This window comes from Cherax quadricarinatus, chromosome 49 (assembly GCF_038502225.1).
Source record: "Cherax quadricarinatus isolate ZL_2023a chromosome 49, ASM3850222v1, whole genome shotgun sequence".
In the NCBI taxonomy this organism is placed as follows: Eukaryota; Metazoa; Arthropoda; class Malacostraca; order Decapoda; family Parastacidae; genus Cherax; species Cherax quadricarinatus.
In genome coordinates, this window is record NC_091340.1 from 15,409,407 (window position 1) to 15,429,576 (window position 20,170).

Here is a 20,170-nt window from a genome sequence, read left to right on the forward strand (position 1 = left end):
CTCTGCTGGTGTAGTCTCTGGTGGTGTACACTCTGCTGGTGTACACTCTGCTGGTGTATACTCTGCTGGTGTAGTCTCTGTTGGTGTATACTCTGCTGGTGTAGCCTCTGTTGGTGTAGACTCTGCTGGTGTAGCCTCTGTTGGTGTAGACTCTGCGGGTGAAGACTCTGGTAGTTAAGACTCATAGGCAACATTTAGGCAACTTTATTCCGAAACGTTTCGCCTACACAGTAGGCTTCTTCAGTCGAGTACAGGAAGTAGGCAGGAGCAGAGGTTATACAAGACTCTGCTTATATAGCCTCCGTTGGTGTAGACTCTTCTGGTGTACACTCTGTTGGTATACACCCTGCTGGTGTACACTATGGTGGTGTACACTCTGTAGGTGTACACCCTGCTGGTGTACACTCTGCTGGTGCACACTCTGCTGGTGTAGTCTCTGCTGTTGTACACTCTGCTGGTGTAGTCTCTGCTGTTGTACACTCTGCTGGTGTACACTCTGCTGGTGTACACTCTGCTGTTGTACACTCTGCTGGTGTAGTCTCTGCTGGTGTAGACTCTGCTGGTGTACACTCTGCTGGTGTACACTCTGCTGGTGTAGTCTCTGCTGGTGTACACTCTGCTGGTGTAGTCTCTGCTGGTGTACACTCTGCTGGTGTACACTCTGCTGGTGTAGTCTCTGCTGGTGTACACTCTGCTGGTGTAGTCTCTGCTGGTGTACACTCTGCTGGTGTACACTCTGCTGGTGTAGTCTCTGCTGGTGTAGACTCTGCTGGTGTACACTCTGCTGGTGTAGTCTCTGCTGGTATACACTCTGCTGGTGTACACTCTGCTGGTGTACACTCTGCTGGTGTACACTCTGCTGGTGTACACTCTGCTGGTGTACACTCTGCTGGTGTAGTCTCTGCTTTTGTACACTCTGCTGGTGTAGTCTCTGCTGGTGTACACTCTGCTGGTGTACACTCTGCTGGTGTACACTCTGCTGGTGTAGTCTCTGCTGGTGTAGACTCTGCTGGTGTACACTCTGCTGGTGTACACTCTGCTGGTGTAGTCTCTGCTGGTGTACACTCTGCTGGTGTACACTCTGCTGGTGTAGTCTCTGCTGGTGTACACTCTGCTTTTGTACACTCTGCTGGTGTACACTCTGCTGGTGTACACTCTGCTGGTGTAGTCTCTGCTGTTGTACACTCTGCTGGTGTAGTCTCTGCTGGTGTACACTCTGCTGGTGTACACTCTGCTGGTGTACACTCTGCTGGTGTAGTCTCTGCTGGTGTACACTCTGCTGGTGTACACTCTGCTGGTGCACACTCTGCTGGTGTACACTCTGCTGGTGTACACTCTGCTGGTGTACACTCTGCTGGTGTAGTCTCTGCTGGTGTAGTCTCTGCTGGTGTAGTCTCTGCTGGTGTACACTCTGCTGGTGTACACTCTGCTGGTGCACACTCTGCTGGTGTACACTCTGCTGGTGTACACTCTGCTGGTGTACACTCTGCTGGTGTAGTCTCTGCTGGTGTACACTCTGCTGGTGTAGTCTCTGCTGGTGTACACTCTGCTGGTGTACACTCTGCTGGTGTAGTCTCTGCTGTTGTCAGTATTGCATCAAGTGGACCGAGTGTGATCTGAGGCTTCACAGTGTTGACATATGTCGTCTACAAAATGGGTTTATTCAGTTGTTTATTTGCACTAAAATATCTCCTCCAGAGTTCACAGACACAGACCTTCAGCTGACGATTACTTTTACCAATATACATAGCATTACAGCTATGACAATTATATTTGTACACTGCCGAAGACTGTAATTCAACACCTTAGAACTTAAAGGCGTTGTACGGTGTATTTAGGCTTAAATATAACTCCTACTCACTCCTGGAGATAAAATTTTTGTATCAGTTTTGTTAGCTTATTTTTTTTTAAGTAAAGGCAACGATTGTTTAAGAAAGTTATTGGGAACTATATATCTTTTTTGATATGTGGAATGGGGGGTTAGCTCTAATTCCTTGGATACAGAGCTACTCACCAGCATCAAGAAACCCTCTTTAAGGAAGGTGACCTTATAATGTTCTGATAAGCCATCCTAAGTAACATAATAACTCACTACTACATTCTCACAGTTTACATCTTGTTATTATTACACATCACAATCACTTTTATAATTACTCCAGTTTCATTACTAACTTTTTTTTTGAATCATTAAGCATGGGACACTATATTATAAAAACAAAACTCTCCTGTGCTCAAATCTCCTACGTCAGGCAGCATCGTTGGTGACTGGAATACATTTTGTTAGTTAATATGAGGCAGGAGTGAGAGAAGATTCATGGTGAGGCACCAGACAGACAGTGTCAGCTGCTACGTGAACATCATCTCAGGTCCTGACGATTCCGCACCTCCCGAGAGTCCTGCTTCATACCTTAGAAGACTCACAGAACATTAATTGACGAAAGAAAGACAGAAGTCATTTGTGAAAAAGAAGTCATAGAGCACCAGCCAGTTGAGTCTAGTTCTGGGGCCAAAATGAGCAATGGAGATGAACTCAGGATGAAGAATAAAGAACCGAATTTGGCGGGTCCAGTGAGAACGACAGATCTCATTATGGAGAGTAAAGAAAGTGTCCACGCCGAAGGTAGCACTTGCCATCCTCGTGAGCTACACACAACACAAAGCCTCTCAAAACACAGAGCAGAGCAAACAGAAAAGGAATCCCCTGCGAAAACGGAAAGTAAAGCTGATGTACATAAACGGGAGCCATCGGAAGAAAACAATGTTGCAGAAGTTGAAGATGTCAGCAAGAAGTGTAGTGAAGAGCTTGGAGGCTGTGGGATGAAACTCAAGAGGGAGTTGGGATTGCTCGACTGTGTGGGATTCACCTTGGGAGGTATGATAGGCTCAGGTATCTTTGTGTCGCCCAGGATGGTGCTGCAATATACTGGCAGCGTGGGCATGTCTCTGGCGGTGTGGGTAGTCTCTGGGGCTGTTGCCATGTGTGGAGCATTCTGCTACACTGAGATGGGTGAGTACTGCCAACTGATTCTTATTTCCACTCTAGTGTATTGTATCAGGTGGTTAAATTCCCGCTATGGTGGACATTGGGCATGCTTCCTTACACCTGCTGTCCGTGTTCACCTAGCAGTAGTTGCCTGGTCTGGGTCACATCTTGGGGAACAAGATTAAAGAACCACAATAGAAATATGAGAGACAGTCCTCGATAACGCACTGATTTTCTTGGGTTACCCTGGGTGGCTAATCTTCCCCGGGTTACAAATTCAAAGAAATCTTAAATATTGACATGTGTTTATGTGATGAATGGTTTGAAAAAACGACAAGTTGAAGATTGAGACACTTATGCAGCATGAATAAAGATTCCCATATGCTGCATAAGTGTCTCAATCTTCAACATGTGTTTATACACTTGGTTTAACGTATAGCCTCCACTGATTGGCTTCAAACTTTCAGTGCATGAATATCCAACTGAAAAGTTTCCGATTTTTATTGTTGTGTAGTTTACAATTTGATAATTTTATTTTTAAAATGGCTTGTTATAATATTCATCTTAATACATCTTATAAGGACTCGTAGGTTATGCCATGCAGATGCTAATTTGCCAGTTTGCTGATAGTTAATAATAATCATAATTATCTCTATTTGTATAAATACATGATACAACTTATACAGACCAGACGAAGCTGACATTAGTGACATACTGTATAGAAAGCTTCTGGTCATGCAGAGCATGTCGAACACTCAGTGTGTGAGATAAGTGCGCTACCAACCAATAACTGGAAAATGCTTTTTTCTGATAACATTAAATCTTTTTGTAGTGATGTGCTTTGTGAAAGTTAAGACACATGTGCAACATCTGGATATCTTTATTGTAGACGTTTCGCCATCCAGTGGCTTTATCAATACAGATTCTAGGACATAATAGGAAGACAGTAGAACTATATACAAAAGATGAGGTAATCAGTCCCTCGGCCTTGGACTCTTTTGTATATAGTTCTACTGTCTTCCTATTATGTCCTAGAATCTGTATTGATAAAGCCACTGGATGGCGAAACGTCTACAATAAAGATATCCAGATGTTGCACATGTGTCTTAACTTTCATAATGTCGGTATTTTATACCTTTAGTGATGTGCTTTGTTGATCAGGTTCACATTTTACCTGGGCTGTGTAGGTTTCAACTCTCAGTTATATTAAAGAAACTAACATTGCTTTCAGTGCAACATGATCGGCTTCAGGACTTATTTATCTCGTTTATTTTTCCTGGAGGAAGCAAAGAAATCATGTAAATATGTTAGGGAACCTCCTCTGGGAGATATATAATTATATTATTCCCAACTGGTCTTAAAAACTGAAATAAAACTATACAAGTTTCAATCTGCCTTGGACTTACATGAAGTCTTGGACCTACTCAAAGTTTTGGACCTACACAAAGTTTTGGACTTGCACAAAGTTTTGGACCTACTCAAAGTTTTGGACCTACACAAAGTTTTTGACTTGCACAAAGTTTTGGACTTGCACAAAGTTTTGTACCTACACAAAGTTTTGAACTTGCACAAAGTTTTGGACCTACTCAAAGTTTTGGACCTACACAAAGTTTTTGACTTGCACAAAGTTTTGGACCTACACAAAGTTTTGGACTTACACAAACTTTTGGACCTACACAAAGTTTTGGACCTACACAAAGTTTTTGACTTGCACAAAGTTTTGGACCTACACAAAGTTTTGGACTTACACAAAGTTTTGGACCTACACAAAGTTTTGGACCTACACAAAGTTTTGGACCTACACAAAGTTTTGGACCTACACTTTGGTCACACTTCACAGACACGCACATGCATATATATATACATACATCTAGGTTTTTCTCCTTTTTCTAAATAGCTCTTGTTCTTTATTTCTTCTATTGTCCATGGGGAAGTGGAAAAGAATCTTTCCTCCGTAAGCCATGCTTGTCGTATGAGGCGACTAAAATGCCGGGAGCAATGGGCTAGTAACCCCTTCTCCTGTAGACATTTACTAAAAAAGAGAAGAAGAAAAACTTTATAAAACTGGGATTCTTGAATGTGCGTGGATGTAGTGCGGATGACAAGAAAGAGATGATTGCTGATGTTATGAATGAAAAGAAGTTGGATGTCCTGGTCCTAAGCGAAACAAAGCTGAAAGGGGTAGGGGAGTTTCGGTGGGGGGAAATAAATGGGATTAAATCTGGAGTATCTGAGAGAGTTAGAGCTAAGGAAGGGGTAGCAGTAATATTGAAAGATCAGTTATGGAAGGAGAAAAGAGAATATGAATGTGTAAATTCAAGGATTATGTGGATTAAAGTAAAGGTTCGATGCGAAAAGTGGGTCATAATAAGCGTGTATGCACCTGGAGAAGAGAGGAATGTAGAAGAGAGAGAGGGATTTTGGGAGATGTTAAGTGAATGTATAGGAACCTATGAACCAAGTGAGAGTAATTGTGGTAGGGGACCTGAATGCTAAAGTAGGAGAAACATTTAGAGAGGGTGTGGTAGGTAAGTTTGGGGTGCCAGGTGTAAATGATAATGGGAGCCCTTTGATTGAACTTTGTATAGAAAGGGGTTTAGTTATAGGTAAAACATATTTTAAGAAAAAGAGGATAAATAAGTACACAAGATATGATGTAGGGCGAAATGACAGTAGTTTGTTGGGTTATGTATTGGTAGATAAAAGACTGTTGAGTAGACTTCAGGATGTACATGTTTATAGAGGGGCCACAGATATATCAAATCACGTTTTAGTTGTGGCTACACTGAGAGTAAAAGGTAGATGGGATACAAGGAGAATAGAAGCATCAGGGAAGAGAGAGGTGAAGGTTTATAAACTAAAAGAGGAGGCAGTTAGGGTAAGATATAAAGAGCTATTGGAGGATAGATGGGCTAATGAGAGAATAGGCAATGGGGTCGAAGAGGTATGGGGTAGGTTTAAAAATGTAGTGTTAGAGTGTTCAGCAGAAGTTTGTGGTTACAGGAAAGTGGGTGCGGGAGGGAAGAGGAGCGATTGATGGAATGATGATGTAAAGAGTAGTAAGGGAGAAAAAGTTAGCATATGAGAAGTTTTTACAAAGTAGAAGTGATGCAAGAAGGGAAGAGTATATGGAGAAAAAGAGAGAGATTAAGAGAGTGGTGAAGCAAAGTAAAAAGAGAGCAAATGAGAGAGTGGGTGAGATGTTATCAACAAATTTTGTCGAAAATAAGAAAAAGTTTTGGAGTGAGATTAAGAAGTTAAGGAAGCCTAGGGAACAAATGGATTTGTCAGTTAAAAATAGGAGAGGAGAGTTAGTAAATGGAGAGTTTGAGGTATTGGGAAGATGGAGGGAATATTTTGAGGAATTGTTAAATGTTGATGAAGATAGGGAAGCTGTGATTTCGTCTATAGGGCAAGGAGGAATTACATCTTGTAGGGGTGAGGAAGAGCCAGTTGTGAGTGTGGGGGAAGTTCGTGAGGCAGTAGGTAAAATGAAAGGGGGTAAGGCAGCTGAGATTGATGGGATAAAGATAGAAATGTTAAAAGCAGGCGGGGATATAGTTTTGGAGTGGCTGGTGTTATTATTTAATAAATATATGGAAGAGGGTAAGGTACCTAGGGATTGGCAGAGAGCATGCATAGTTACTTTGTATAAAGGCAAAGGGGACAAAAGAGAGTGCAAAAATTATAGGGGGGATAAGTCTGTTGAGTATACCTGGTAAATTGTATGGTAGAGTTATTATTGAAAGATTTAAGAGTAAGACGGAGAATAGGATAGCAGATGAACAAGGAGGCTTTAGGAAAGGTAGGGGGTGTGTGGACCAGGTGTTTACAGTGAAACATATAAGTGAACAGTATTTAGATAAGGCTAAAGAGGTTTTTGTGGCATTTATGGATTTGGAAAAGGCGTATGACAGGGTGGATAGGGGGGCAATGTGGCAGATGTTGCAGGTGTATGGTGCAGGAGGTAGGTTACTGAAAGCAGTGAAGAGTTTTTACGAGGATAGTGAAGCTCAAGTTAGAGTATGTAGGAAAGAGGGAAATTATTTCCCAGTAAAAGTAGCCCTTAGACAAGGATGTGTGATGTCACCGTGGTTGTTTAATATATTTATAGATGGGGTCGTAAGAGAAGTAAATGCGAGGGTCTTGGCAAGAGGCGTGGAGTTAAAAGATAAAGAATCACACATAAAGTGGGAGTTGTCACAGTTGCTCTTTGCTGATGACACTGCGCTCTTGGGAGATTCTGAAGAGAAGTTGCAGAGGTTGGTGGATGAATTTGGTAGGATATGTAAAAGAAGAAAATTAAAACTGAATACAGGAAAGAGTAAGGTTATGAGGATAACAAAAAGATTAGGTGATGAAAGATTGGATATCAGAATGGAGGGAAAGAGTATGGAGGAGGTGAATGTATTCAGATATTTGGGAGTGGACGTGTCAGCGGATGGGTCTATGAAAGATGAGGTGAATCATAGAATTGATGAGGGGAAAAGGGTAAGCGGTGCACTTAGGAGTCTGTGGAGACAAAGAACTTTGTCCTTGGAGGCAAAGAGGGGAATGTATGAGAGTATAGTTTTACCAACACTCTTATATGGGTGTGAAGCATGGGTGATGAATGTTGCAGCGAGGAGATGGCTGGAGGCAGTGGAGATGCCTTGTCTGAGGGCAATGTGTGGTGTGAATATAATGCAGAGAATTCGTAGTTTGGAAGTTAGGAGGAGGTGCGGGATTACCAAAACTGTTGTCCAGAGGGCTGAGGAAGGGTTGTTGAGGTGGTTCGGACATGTAGAGAGAATGGAGCGAAACAGAATGACTTCAAGAGTGCATCAGTCTGTAGTGGAAGGAAGGCGGGGTAGGGGTAGGCCTAGGAAAGGTTGGAGGGAGGGGGTAAAGGAGGTTTTGTGAGCGAGTGGCTTGGACTTCCAGCGGACATGCGTGAGCGTGTTTAATAGGAGTGAATGGAGACAAATGGTTTTTAATACTTGACGTGCTGTTGGAGTGTGAGCAAAGTAATATTTATGAAGGGGTTCAGGGAAACCGGCAGGCCGGACTTAGAGTCCTGGAGATGGGAAGTACAGTGCCTGCACTCTGAAGGAGGGGTGTTAATGTTGCAGTTTAAAAACTGTAGTGTAAAGCACCCTTCTGGCAAGACAGTGATGGAGTGAATGATGGTGAAAGTTTTTCTTTTTCGGGCCACCCTGCCTTGGTGGGAATCGGCCAGTGTGCTAATAATAAAATAAAAACAAAGTTTTGGACCTACATAAAGCCTAGGACCTACATAAAGTCTTGGACTTTAAATTACGATTCATATCTTCTTAATTAGTCAGGATTAACTAACAAGTCGTCTAGTTTCAACTCTAACAAATTGGTCGTAAATTTTTTCCAGTTCCAGTATTATGACTTAAATTCTCTTTATTCCTGAGTATAGTGGGAACGAAGACCTTTATTTGACCTTAATATTGGTCAAATAAAGAGTAAGGAGCAAGTTTCGGCAGGGGGCACATGAAGAGTAGGTAGGCAGATGTTAGTGCTCAATGACTGCTCGACCTTTGATCTGACAGGATGTGCGTGTGTTTTCTCTCTCTAGTTCAGACAACACATCAACCATAGCCTCACAACAGTTACCAGTGAGAAGCATTGTAGCCCAAAAGAGTAAGTAAGTAAGTTTATTCAGGTATACACAAATACATTTATATAGATAATCATATATAGCAGCATATGTGTAGTGAACCTGGGATAACCCAAAAAGTCAGATAGAGTGACTTGTTTCCATTGGGGTCCTTTTACCTTATTATTATTATAATATAAAGGAGATAATATCTTATTATCATACTATTAAGACTATCTACTACGCGAGGGTCATTAAGACTATCTACAATACGAGGATCATTACTAGGAATATGGTAAAATTACACGTGTGTTAGCTACATTCATCAGACACCTTTTGGCACTCTTCTTTAACTGGTTCATGTTATGACTGGCATTGACATGTGCGGGCAGTCTATTCCATTCCTTTATTGCTGCACAATAAAAGGTGTTTGAAGCCTGGCCACTGACTGTGGCTACTACAAAGTTGTGCTCTCTCCCCCTAGTACTATGATTGCTTTGGTTCTCAGCTTCGAGAAAATTGACAGCAAGATATTCTGGACACTGTTTGTGAGCAATTTTATAAACTTGATTTAGATTCAGTTGTTTTACTCTGTCTTCAACATTCAGCATATACATTTGTTGTAATTCATCCTGGCCTACATGTTCTCTTGGACTCAGGTCCAGGATGAATCTTACCATTTTATTCTGGGTGATTTGCGGTCAATCTTTCAGTTTTTTTTTTGTCAAGGCAGAGTACCATGAAGTGCAAGCGTAGTCCATAAGTGGAAGAAGACACTTATGTACAGTTCAGGACATTTATTAAAGGAAACGTTTCACCACGAGTGACTTCTTCAGTTCTAATACAGAGAAAACTAAGAAAACGCGTATATATAGTGGCAGGAGTCAGGAGAAGTGTCGTGTGGGTAGAGGTGGTGGTAGTAGTAGTAGTAGTGGAACTAAGGAGGTGAGACAGATGGTTACAGAGGGACCTGTTGACATCATGTAACAGCAGTTTCCAGAATAGGTAATATCCTGTTGATTAGCAATTTTGAGATACTGTAACTACCGGACTTTTGTTTTATAGTGTTCCTGACAGCAATTAGGGCAGCTTCTATGCATTTTCTTTAATCTTCTTTAGTCTTCTTTAATCACTAGTTTAGCCTCACTGAATTTCATGAGGTGTCCAACATCGTCCCTATGTTGAACACATGCGTTTTTGCGGTCATCATTTCTGCAAGCATTTTTGGGTTCGGTGATCCAAATGTCCAGAGATCTGGCTGTTTTCCCTACATATACTTTGTCACACCCCCCACATGGTAGTGTAAATTCCTGCACTTGTGCCAGAATCATGCTTGGGGTTTTGTATCAGGTTCCTAAGAGTAGTTGAAGAGTTGGTAGATATTTTAGCCAATTTTCTGTCAAACATTTTTGAAACGTTAGTGGCAACGTTGCTGACCGGTAAAACGATGTAACTTGGAGGCTTTTCTTCAACTTCATTGGTGTTGGTCTTGTTGAGGATACGTGTCGCACGTTTCCTGCAGTCACGCATGAAGTGTAAGGGAAAGTGTAGTGAACTAAAGGAACTGGTGATGTATGTGCATTCTTCTTCCAGGAACTGCGGACTGGAAATTCTGTAGGCTCTCAGAAAGAAGCCAATAACTACCCCTCTTTTAATTCTGGTGTCATGGTGAAAGAAGAAATGTGGAAGATCGTTCTTGTAGGTAGGTTTCCGGTAGACTTTAAAAGAAAGTCTGTTTTCGCCAGTCCGTAGGAGAACGTCGAGAAAAGGTAATTGGTTGTCTTTCTCTTCCTCTAGTGTAAATTTAATACTAGGTTCCATAGTGTTGATGGTGTTGAGGAGGCCACGTACATCTAGATTTTTGGGTACAATGACCAAAATTTCATCAATGTACCGCATCCATGTAACTGAACTAGGGATGTTACTGAGGATCCGTCTGGCTTCCAGGTCCTCCATATATAAATTGGCTAGAACGGCGCTAAGGGGGGATCCCCTGGCTAGCCCGAAGAGTTTGTACTTCTTGTCTTAAAACCTAAAGCAGTTATAACGAACACAAAGTTCGACAAGGCTTACAGAATCTTGGCGGGGTACAGGTAACTCTGTATCATCGTCAATCGCCCTGCGAAGATCAATGGCTTGATCAACTGGGACATTGGTGACTAAGGCAGTCCCGTCGAAACTTGCAAGTTTCTTATCACTCATGTCGAGATCCCTGATACGGTTAAGGAGGTCACCCGAATGCTTCAGGTGAGCTTGACTAATTGTACCCAAGAGCTTAGATAAATATTTCGCCAAAACTCCTGCCAGGCTGTGTGGGGCGCTGCCGATTCCAGGTGTAATAGGTCTCATAGGCACATTTGGTTTGTGGGTCTTCGGTAAACCATAAAGCCTTGCTGATTTGGGGTTGGTAGGGACGTTAGTAAGATGCAAGATTTATTAAACGACGCAAGCACATACACTTCCATCCCCGAGCAAACATGGAAGAAAGAAACAGATTCCTTTCTCAGTAAGACCAGCAGCATACTCAGGAAATCAGAAGGCGAAAAGCTCTTGCGCCTCGTCCCTACTAACCCCAAGCCATATAGATATATATATATATATATATATATATATATATATATATATATATATATATATATATATATATCTGGCACCTCTGCCAGAGAGAGGCTGTGAGCATCCTGCTCTGTGTTTTTGGCACAATATCGTCTAATCAAGAACACCTACCAGGATTATTATCAACAGGCTGGTGTGTGAATATCTGCTGCTCGTGTTGGAAAGGGCCAGAAGACTCTGCGTTTCGTCTCTTCCTTCAGAATCAAGAAAAGTGTTGTGTATGTGAATTCAGTGAGGGAACATAACGGTCACCATGGGTAGGTGAGGTCAGTGAGGGAAGGCCTAATGGAGGAGGAGGAGGAGGCGGAGGTTGAGGGGTAATACTGTGTCTCCCCCTTCCCCAAACAGGCGCGCATACACCGTGTGCTCGTGTTACAACAGTGGAGTGTTTGTTCACCGTGTGTCTAGTGTACATAGTGTGTAGTGCGTAGTATGAGCATGGTATGCGCATAGCACGTGTAGTGTACAGCGGCGTCTCGTTTATAGTGGGGGCTGTGCACAAAGCATAGTGGTGTATAATAACAGGTGCACAGAGAATAGTGGCGTATAGTAACAGGTGCACAGAGCATTGAGGTGTATAATGACTTGTCCTGGGAGAGAGTGATTTCCCTACTCCGCCTCATCACACATCTTCCACTCCTCCCTTTCCTCCACCGCCCACCACAAGGAGGGGAGACCCTTCTCCTCCCCCTACCACCACCATGAACTATATGCGGTTAGTTACCATTTTGTCCTAGGCACATGTCGATTAGACACTAGGCCTGTGTGTGTGTGTGTGTGTGTGTGTGTGTGTGTGTGTGTGTGTGTGTGTGTGTGTGTGTGTGTGTGTGTCTCTCTCTCTGTCTCTGCCTCTCTCACAGGTACTCGTAAGTAAAGTTATCATACATAGTATAAATTACCTAGGATAACCCAAATAATCCAGACAAAGTGCTATACAGTGGATCTGTGCTCCAGTGCCCTAAATTAATAATAATATTAATAATTATTATTATTATTATTACAATAATACATATGTACTACTAATAATATTATTAAACTATAATATAATAATTGTGTCCACTCATTACTTACCTTAAAATATCTGTAGTCTTAATGTAGAGTGAGAGGTGAGTAAACAAGATTAAATGAATAAACGAATGAGTGTGTAGAAGGTTGGCGAGTTATGTAAACAAACGTTGTTGTTGTTGTTGTTACCAGTCCGGACACGAATGGTTTCTGTTCACTCTGTCAAGCCGACCAGAAAAACATCTCATATTTGTTAATTTATACGTTATATGTTATGTAGCATGTTTATTATATGATTTTGAAAAAGAAATCATAGATGGATTAAGCAAAATGTCTATATCAACGTTTTATACACATTTAATGTGCCTCAGTGATTATTATTTTGTTATTATCATTATTAATATGGCATCTTCAAGACCAATTGCACTCTTAATGAGTGGCTCTGAGACAGATAAGCAGACAGAAAGACAGACAGGCAGACACAGGTAGACAGACAGACACTCAGGTAGACAGACAGACACTCAGGTAGACAGACACACAGGTAGACAGACACACAGGTAGACAGGCAGACACAGGTAGACAGACACACCCAGGTAGACAGAAAGACACACACAGGTAGACAGAAAGACACACACAGGTAGACAAAGACAGACACACAAGTAGACAGACACACAGGTAGACAGAAAGACACACACAGGTAGATAAAGACAGACACACAGGTAGACAGAAAAACACACAGGTAGACAGAAAGACACACACAGGTAGACATAGACACAGGTAGACAGACAGATAAACAGACACACAGAGATACACAGATACACAGGCAGACAGATACACACAGGTTTATGTGCAACAGTGAAAACAAATAGAGAGTTCGAGAGTAAGAGCCTTTCTTGCCACAATCTCCAGTGCAAGATTCAGACATCTTAGGGGCCATGGTGAAATTTACTGTCCAGTTAGTACAGTTAATACAGTATGATGCTGCTGATAGGACAGGGTTACTCAAACTGATGCTGCCTGCATGATGCATTGCTGCCGCGAGTATTGTCAAATATTGTACAGTGGTGTGCATCAGCCGGCCCAGCCCAGCTGCCAGATGCAAGGTCATAAGTCGAGTGGACGTATGTCAAGCAGGTCGTAAGTCGGATGGTAGGTATTTTGTATTTTGTGCACTATTACGCCATGATCGCACTTGTCAAATGCTTTTACAAAGTCTGTGTATATTACATCTGCATTCTAATTTTCTTCCAGTGCATCCAAGGCCATATCATAGTGATCCAGTAGTTGTGAGAGGCAGGAGCGACCTGCCGTGAACCCATGTTGCCCTGGATTGTGCAGTTTTTGGGAATCCAGGTGGTTTGCAATCCTGCTTCTTAGCACTCTTTCAAAGATTTTTATGATGTGGGACATTAGAGCTATGGGTCTATAGTTCTTAGCTAATGCTTTGCTGCCACCTTTATGGAGTGGGGCTATATCCATTGTTTTAAGTGACTGTGGAATTTCACCCATACACAAGGTCCTTCTAAGGTCCTTCTCCATAGTATATTTAGGACATGCGAGAGGGGTTTCTTGCAGTTCTTAATGAACACAGTTCCACGAGTCTGGATCTGGGGCTGAGTGCATGGGCATGTTGTCAATGGCTTTTTCAAAGTCTATCAGAGTCAGGGTAATGTCGGTAATGCGGTATGTGCCATCCGCCATTTTCTCTTCAGCCTGGGCTTACCACAGAGTTTGAGGTATGGCAGATGATGAAGCCAGCCAGCCACAAAGCCAGGGAAACAGTGCACCCAACAATGAAAGAAGAGGCACATGTCAGGTGTGCAGAGAGTTTCGAGCACGCAACAGGAATGGTCGCATTCGTGCACACAATGGGTATGCGGGATCACATATGCCCCCAGCAGAGAGCAGCCCACAGCCTCCACAGGCAGATGGCAATTCCAATGGCAACCTCCTCACTTGCGATAACCTTCTGTTGGCATTCAAATCCACTGCTAACAGTACCCTATCCCACATCCCTAAAGCGGCTCGCCCATATGCAGCAGGGAAATTCACAGACCTTCTTAAGCAGGTGAATGGAGGTTCCACCAACTTAGAAGCCCGAGGCACCATCCAAGCAGGGCGCAACCTGCTCCTGTTCGGCAATGTCTGTCTTGCAGTTCCTGAGAGACGAGGCAAACTGCTAACCACGTCAGTTATCAAGGCAGTGCGCAACTACCCAAGAACGGATAATTGTGTCCCTCTGCCCCATCATCGCAGGAATCACAAAGGTAGACCCAAGAAAAGCCCCACTGAAAACGAGAAAATTTGCGCACAGGTTAGCAAAAAAATTGAAGAAGGTAACACAGTGGGAGCAATCCGAATAATTACAAGTGACGACACTGTAGCCCCCAAAGATGAGACCACAGCCCAAGCACTAAGAGACAAGCATCCAACCAGGGACACCATAACCATCAACAACAACCCTGAGGAAGACCCCATCATTGAACAATTAATTTTGCCTGAATCGGAAGTCTATAAGGCGATCGTGTCATTTCCTGCAGGATCTGCAGGAGGTTACACTGGAATTCGACCTCAGCACCTCAAGGAGATGGTAAATCCAGTACTCGGTGCATCTGCATCACTTCTTCTCACCGAGTTAACAACTTTCGTCAACAACTGCCTGGCTGGGCGAATCCCAGAAGAAGTTAAACCTTTCTTTTTCGGAGCCTCACTGTGTGCGTTGAAGAAGAAGGATGGGGGAATCAGACCCATTGCGGTTGGAAACACTCTTCGCCGTCTCGTGGCCAAAGCTGCAGTAAGAAACATTCGCCTAGAAGCTGCCAGTTTTCTCCAGCCACACCAACTGGGCTTTGGGGTCCCTCAAGGCAGTGAAGCTGCAGCTCATGCGGCAAGGGCCTACATCAGGGACCTACCAGAAGACAAGGCTGTAGTCAAACTTGATTTTAGAAATGCCTTTAATATGGTAAAGAGAGATGCTGTCTTGCCAGCTGTTCGGGATCGCTTCCCCAGTCTTTTTCCCTTCATCTCAGCTGGCTACAGCAAACCCTCAATTCTTTTGTTTGGATAACATGAAATTCAATCATCAGAAGGTGTTCAGCAGGGTGACCCACTAGCTCCGCTTCTCTTCTGCTTGGCAGTAAGAGAACTAACTTCCAGCCTATGCAGCGAGCTCAACATCTGGTACCTGGATGATGGCACTCTGGCAGGTACTGAAGAGTCCCTGGTAGGGGACCTACAACTGGTGAAAACACAGGGAGAAGACTTGGGACTCATCCTCAATCCCTCCAAGTGTGAAATCATCACAGCGAACCAGGAAATAATCAATGCTGTGCGAAGAATCCTCCCAGAAGTCTCTACTACCACTCCGTCCAACAGTACCCTCCTGGGAGCACCACTGGGTCACCAGGCCATCGACACAGTCCTCAAGGACAAATTGAATGACCTGATGAGAATGGAGGAGAGAATAAGCAATCTTGATGCCCATGATGCTCTGTATCTCCTCACAAGGTGCCTTACTATTCCAAGACTCACTTACTTCCTGAGGTGTGCGCCCTCTTTCGACAACCCAACACTCGACGAATATGACGCACACCTGAGGTCAACCCTTAAGAAGGCACTGAACCTGTCACTAGAGGATCAGCAATGGGATCAGGCAACCCTCCCAGTGCGACTGGGAGGTATAGGGGTGCGCAAAGCAACGCATGTTGCTTTACCTGCTTTTCTGTCTTCGTGTTTGGCTTCCAGTGCATTAGTCAAGAAGATTGTTCCCGAACGCTTGAGAGATGTGGCAGGAGCTCAAGACCCCAGGTTTACTGAAGCAGCGATTCGGTGGGACACCCTTACAGATTCCTCCAGTAGACCAGCTCCTCCCAAAGAACACAAACAGTCCCACTGGGACAAACCGATCATGGAAAAAATCGCCAACACAATGCTCTCCAATGCCTCAGGAAAGGACAAAGCTCGTCTCCTGTCAGTGAAGGCACCACACTCAGGAGATTTCCTGTTAGCTGTTCCCAATTCCTCCTTGGGCACTCGACTAGACCCACAGGCCATTCGGATTGGTGTTGCTCTTCGCCTAGCCGCCCCCATCCTCACCGAACATAGGTGTATTTGCGGCAGGGCGACAGCTGATCAATTCGGACTTCATGGTCTCGTGTGTCACACAGCAGAAGGGAAGTATGCCAGGCATGAGGAGGTCAATGACATCATAAAGAGAAGCCTCGCCACAGCCCGTTGCCCAGCTCAACGGGAACCCCAAGTGCAGAGGTCTGACGGAAGTCAAAAGCGTCCTGATGGAGCCACTATGCTACCTTGGAAGGATGGAAAGCAGATTGCCTGGGACTACACATGTGCTGCCACATTGGCAGACACCTACTTGCCATACTCCGTAGTGGAAGGGGGTGGAGCTGCCAGCCACAGGGAGACCCAGAAGATCCGCAAATATGAAGACCTTCCCTCTTGCTATAACTTCATCCCAATAGGGTCGGAGACCCTTGGAGCATGGGGCAAGTGTGCTCTAAAGTTCCTAATAGAGCTGGGTGAAAAGCTCATCATAGAAACCAAGGACCACAGGGCGACCAGCTTCCTCTTTCAGAGACTCAGTGTTGCAATCCAGAGAGGAAATGCCTGCAGCATTCTGGGCACGCGGCCCACCGCCGGGGAGCTGGACGAAGTATTCGAGATGTAGCTCTGAGTTACCTATGTTGTTTTACTTTCTATCGTATTTTTTGTGAATGTTTTGTCAATGTATTTTGTCTTTAAATAAAATATATATAAAATATAGGGGGTGGTAGGAGAAAATTCTCAAACAGCTTCAGGAAGAACCTTGAGTTTTCCCTGAAGCAAGTTTATTCTTTTCTCTGAGGATGAGGGTCCCTATTACAGTTCTAGAGGTGGTACCTCCCTATATATATATATATATATATATATATATATATATATATATATATATATATATATATATATATATATATATATATATATATATATATATATGCAAAACAACCACAGGGGGGATTAGAATTATAGCTCTATGCCTTTCGTGTTGCAATCAACACATCATCAGGAGCTTGCAAAATTGCCGAAAGGAGGAGGATGTCCAATCAAGTACGTTCCTAGAGGACCGTCTTCTCACCGAACAGGTAAAACTTGCGATTTTGGCTTAAATAGCAACACTCTTTTTGCCGAATAAGGCAATTTATGTCTGCAATAATTTCGCAATAATTGAAACCATTCAGAAAAGGCAGACTCAATTTTTTTTTAACGTGATTTAATAAAATTATAAATACCACACTATTTTACACGTAGATTTAAGAAGGACCTGCACCAGTATGAGCCAGGTCCTTTCTTGTGTTCTTATTTTTACACGAAAATTTGGTAAATGTGCACTAACATATTTTAATTTCACTCTGTCTACATCGAATTAAGAGAAACCATTTCCATCTTTGAGACAAAGTCGGAGAGGATTTTCAAGTTGTCGGAACTGTTCCAGAATGTTAGAAATGGATTCTTCAAGTTTAGTCTTAAGGTTCCTGCACATGAAAAGAGTTTCAAGAATCTTTGCCTAGTTACCGTACACCAACGTGGAAAATTTGAAACTGATCGGATGTCCTTCTCGTGTTATGAACGAAATAGAAACGAAATTAGAAGAAAATTAAATCTTGGCAACCAGTTAAAGGAAGACCTTCTGGAATACCTAACATATATTTATATTCATTCTTTAACTGTATCAAAAACCCACGATGATCATTTACTTAGTTTCTTCGTGCCTCACCACTGGTAGTTTCTTCGTGCCTCACCACTGGTAGTTTCTTCATGCCTCACCACTGGTAGTTTCTTCGTGCCTCACCACTGGTAGTTTCTTCGTGCCTCACCACTGGTAGTTTCTTCATGCCTCACCACTGGTAGTTTCTTCATGCCTCACCACTGGTAGTTTCTTCGTGCCTCACCACTGGTAGTTTCTTCGTGCCTCACCACTGGTAGTTTCTTCATGCCTCACCACTGGTAGTTTCTTCATGCCTCACCACTGGTAGTTTCTTCATGCCTCAACACTCGTAGTTTCTTCGTGCCTCACCACTGGTAGTTTCTTCGTGCCTCACCACTGGTAGTTTCTTCGTGCCTCACCACTGGTAGTTTCTTCTTGCCTCACCACTGGTAGTTTCTTCATGTCTCACCACTGGTAGTTTCTTCATGCCTCACCACTGGTAGTTTCTTCGTGCCTCACCACTGGTAGTTTCTTCGTGCCTCACCACTGGTAGTTTCTTCATGCCTCACCACTGGTAGTTTCTTCATGTCTCACCACTGGTAGTTTCTTCGTGCCTCACCACTGGTAGTTTCTTCGTGCCTCACCACTGGTAGTTTCTTCATGCCTCACCACTGGTAGTTTCTTCATGCCTCACCACTGGTAGTTTCTTCATGTCTCACCACTGGTAGTTTCTTCATGTCTCCCCACTGGTAGTTTCTTCATGTCTCACCACTGGTAGTTTCTTCATGCCTCACCACTGGTAGTTTCTTCATGCCTCACCACTGGTAGTTTCTTCATGCCTCACCAATGGTAGTTTCTTCATGCCTCACCACTGGTAGTTTCATGTCTCACCACTGTTAGTTTCTTCATGTCTCACCACTGGTAGTTTCTTCATGCCTCACCACTGGTAGTTTCTTCATGTCTCACCACTGGTAGTTTCTTCATATCTCATCACTGGTAGTTTCTTCATGCCTCACCACTGGTAGTTTCTTCATGTCTCACCACTGGTAGTTTCTTCATGCCTCACCACTGGTAGTTTCTTCGTGCCTCACCACTGGTAGTTTCTTCATGCCTCACCACTGGTAGTTTCTTCATGTCTCACCACTGGTAGTTTCTTCATGTCTCACCACTGGTAGTTTCTTCATGTCTCACCACTGGTAGTTTCTTCATGCCTCACCACTGGTAGTTTCTTCATGCCTCACCACTGGTAGTTTCTTCATGTCTCACCACTGGTAGGTTCTTCATGTCTCACCACTGGTAGTTTCTTCATGCCTCACCACTGGTAGTTTCTTCATGTCTCACCACTGGTAGTTTCTTCATGCCTCACCACTGGTAGTTTCTTCATGTCTCATCACTGGTAGTTTCTTCATGCCTCACCACTGGTAGTTTCTTCATGCCTCACCACTGGTAGTTTCTTCATGTCTCACCACTGGTAGTTTCTTCATGTCTCACCACTGGTAGTTTCTTCATGTCTCACCACTGGTAGTTTCTTCATGCCTCACCACTGGTAGTTTCTTCATGCCTCACCACTGGTAGTTTCTTCAAGTCTCACCACTGGTAGTTTCTTCATGCCTCACCACTGGTAGTTTCTTCATGCCTCACCACTGGTAGTTTCTTCATGTCTCACCACAGGTAGTTTCTTCATGTCTCACCACTGGTAGTTTCTTCATGCCTCACCACTGGTAGTTTCTTCATGTCTCATCACTGGTAGTTTCTTCATGCCTCACCACTGGTAGTTTCTTCATGCCTCACCACTGGTAGTTTCTTCATGTCTCACCACTGGTAGTTTCTTCATGTCTCACCACTGGTAGTTTCTTCATGTCTCACCACTGGTAGTTTCTTCATGTCTCACCACTGGTAGTTTCTTCATGCCTCACCACTGGTAGTTTCTTCATGCCTCACCACTGGTAGTTTCTTCAAGTCTCACCACTGGTAGTTTCTTCATGCCTCACCACTGGTAGTTTCTTCATGCCTCACCACTGGTAGTTTCTTCAAGTCTCACCACTGGTAGTTTCTTCGTGCCTCACCACTGGTAGTTTCTTCATGCCTCACTGCTGGTAGTTTCTTTATGTCTCACCACTGGTAGTTTCTTCATGTCTCACCACTGGTAGTTTCTTCATGCCTCACCACTGGTAGTTTCTTCATGCCTCACCACTGGTAGTTTCTTCACGCCTCACCACTGGTAGTTTCTTCATGCCTCACCACTGGTAGTTTCTTC

The 20,170-nt window shown here is 43.5% G+C and overlaps 1 protein-coding gene across 2 annotated transcripts in view; it reads left to right on the top strand.

The window, feature by feature from the left end:
- The first annotated feature begins 2,338 nt into the window (after positions 1-2,338).
- LOC128696932 (Y+L amino acid transporter 2-like) overlaps positions 2,339-20,170 on the top strand; it is a 111,953-nt gene continuing 94,121 nt past the window's right edge. Inside the window, exon 1 of one of the 2 annotated variants that reach the window (XM_070095204.1) lies at positions 2,339-3,007. In XM_070095204.1, the coding sequence (XP_069951305.1) occupies positions 2,512-3,007 (496 nt within the window). In that variant the 5' untranslated portion in view covers positions 2,339-2,511. Of the gene's footprint in view, positions 3,008-11,781; positions 11,920-20,170 lie in introns of those variants that run through there. The other variant, XM_070095205.1, reaches the window with a different exon arrangement.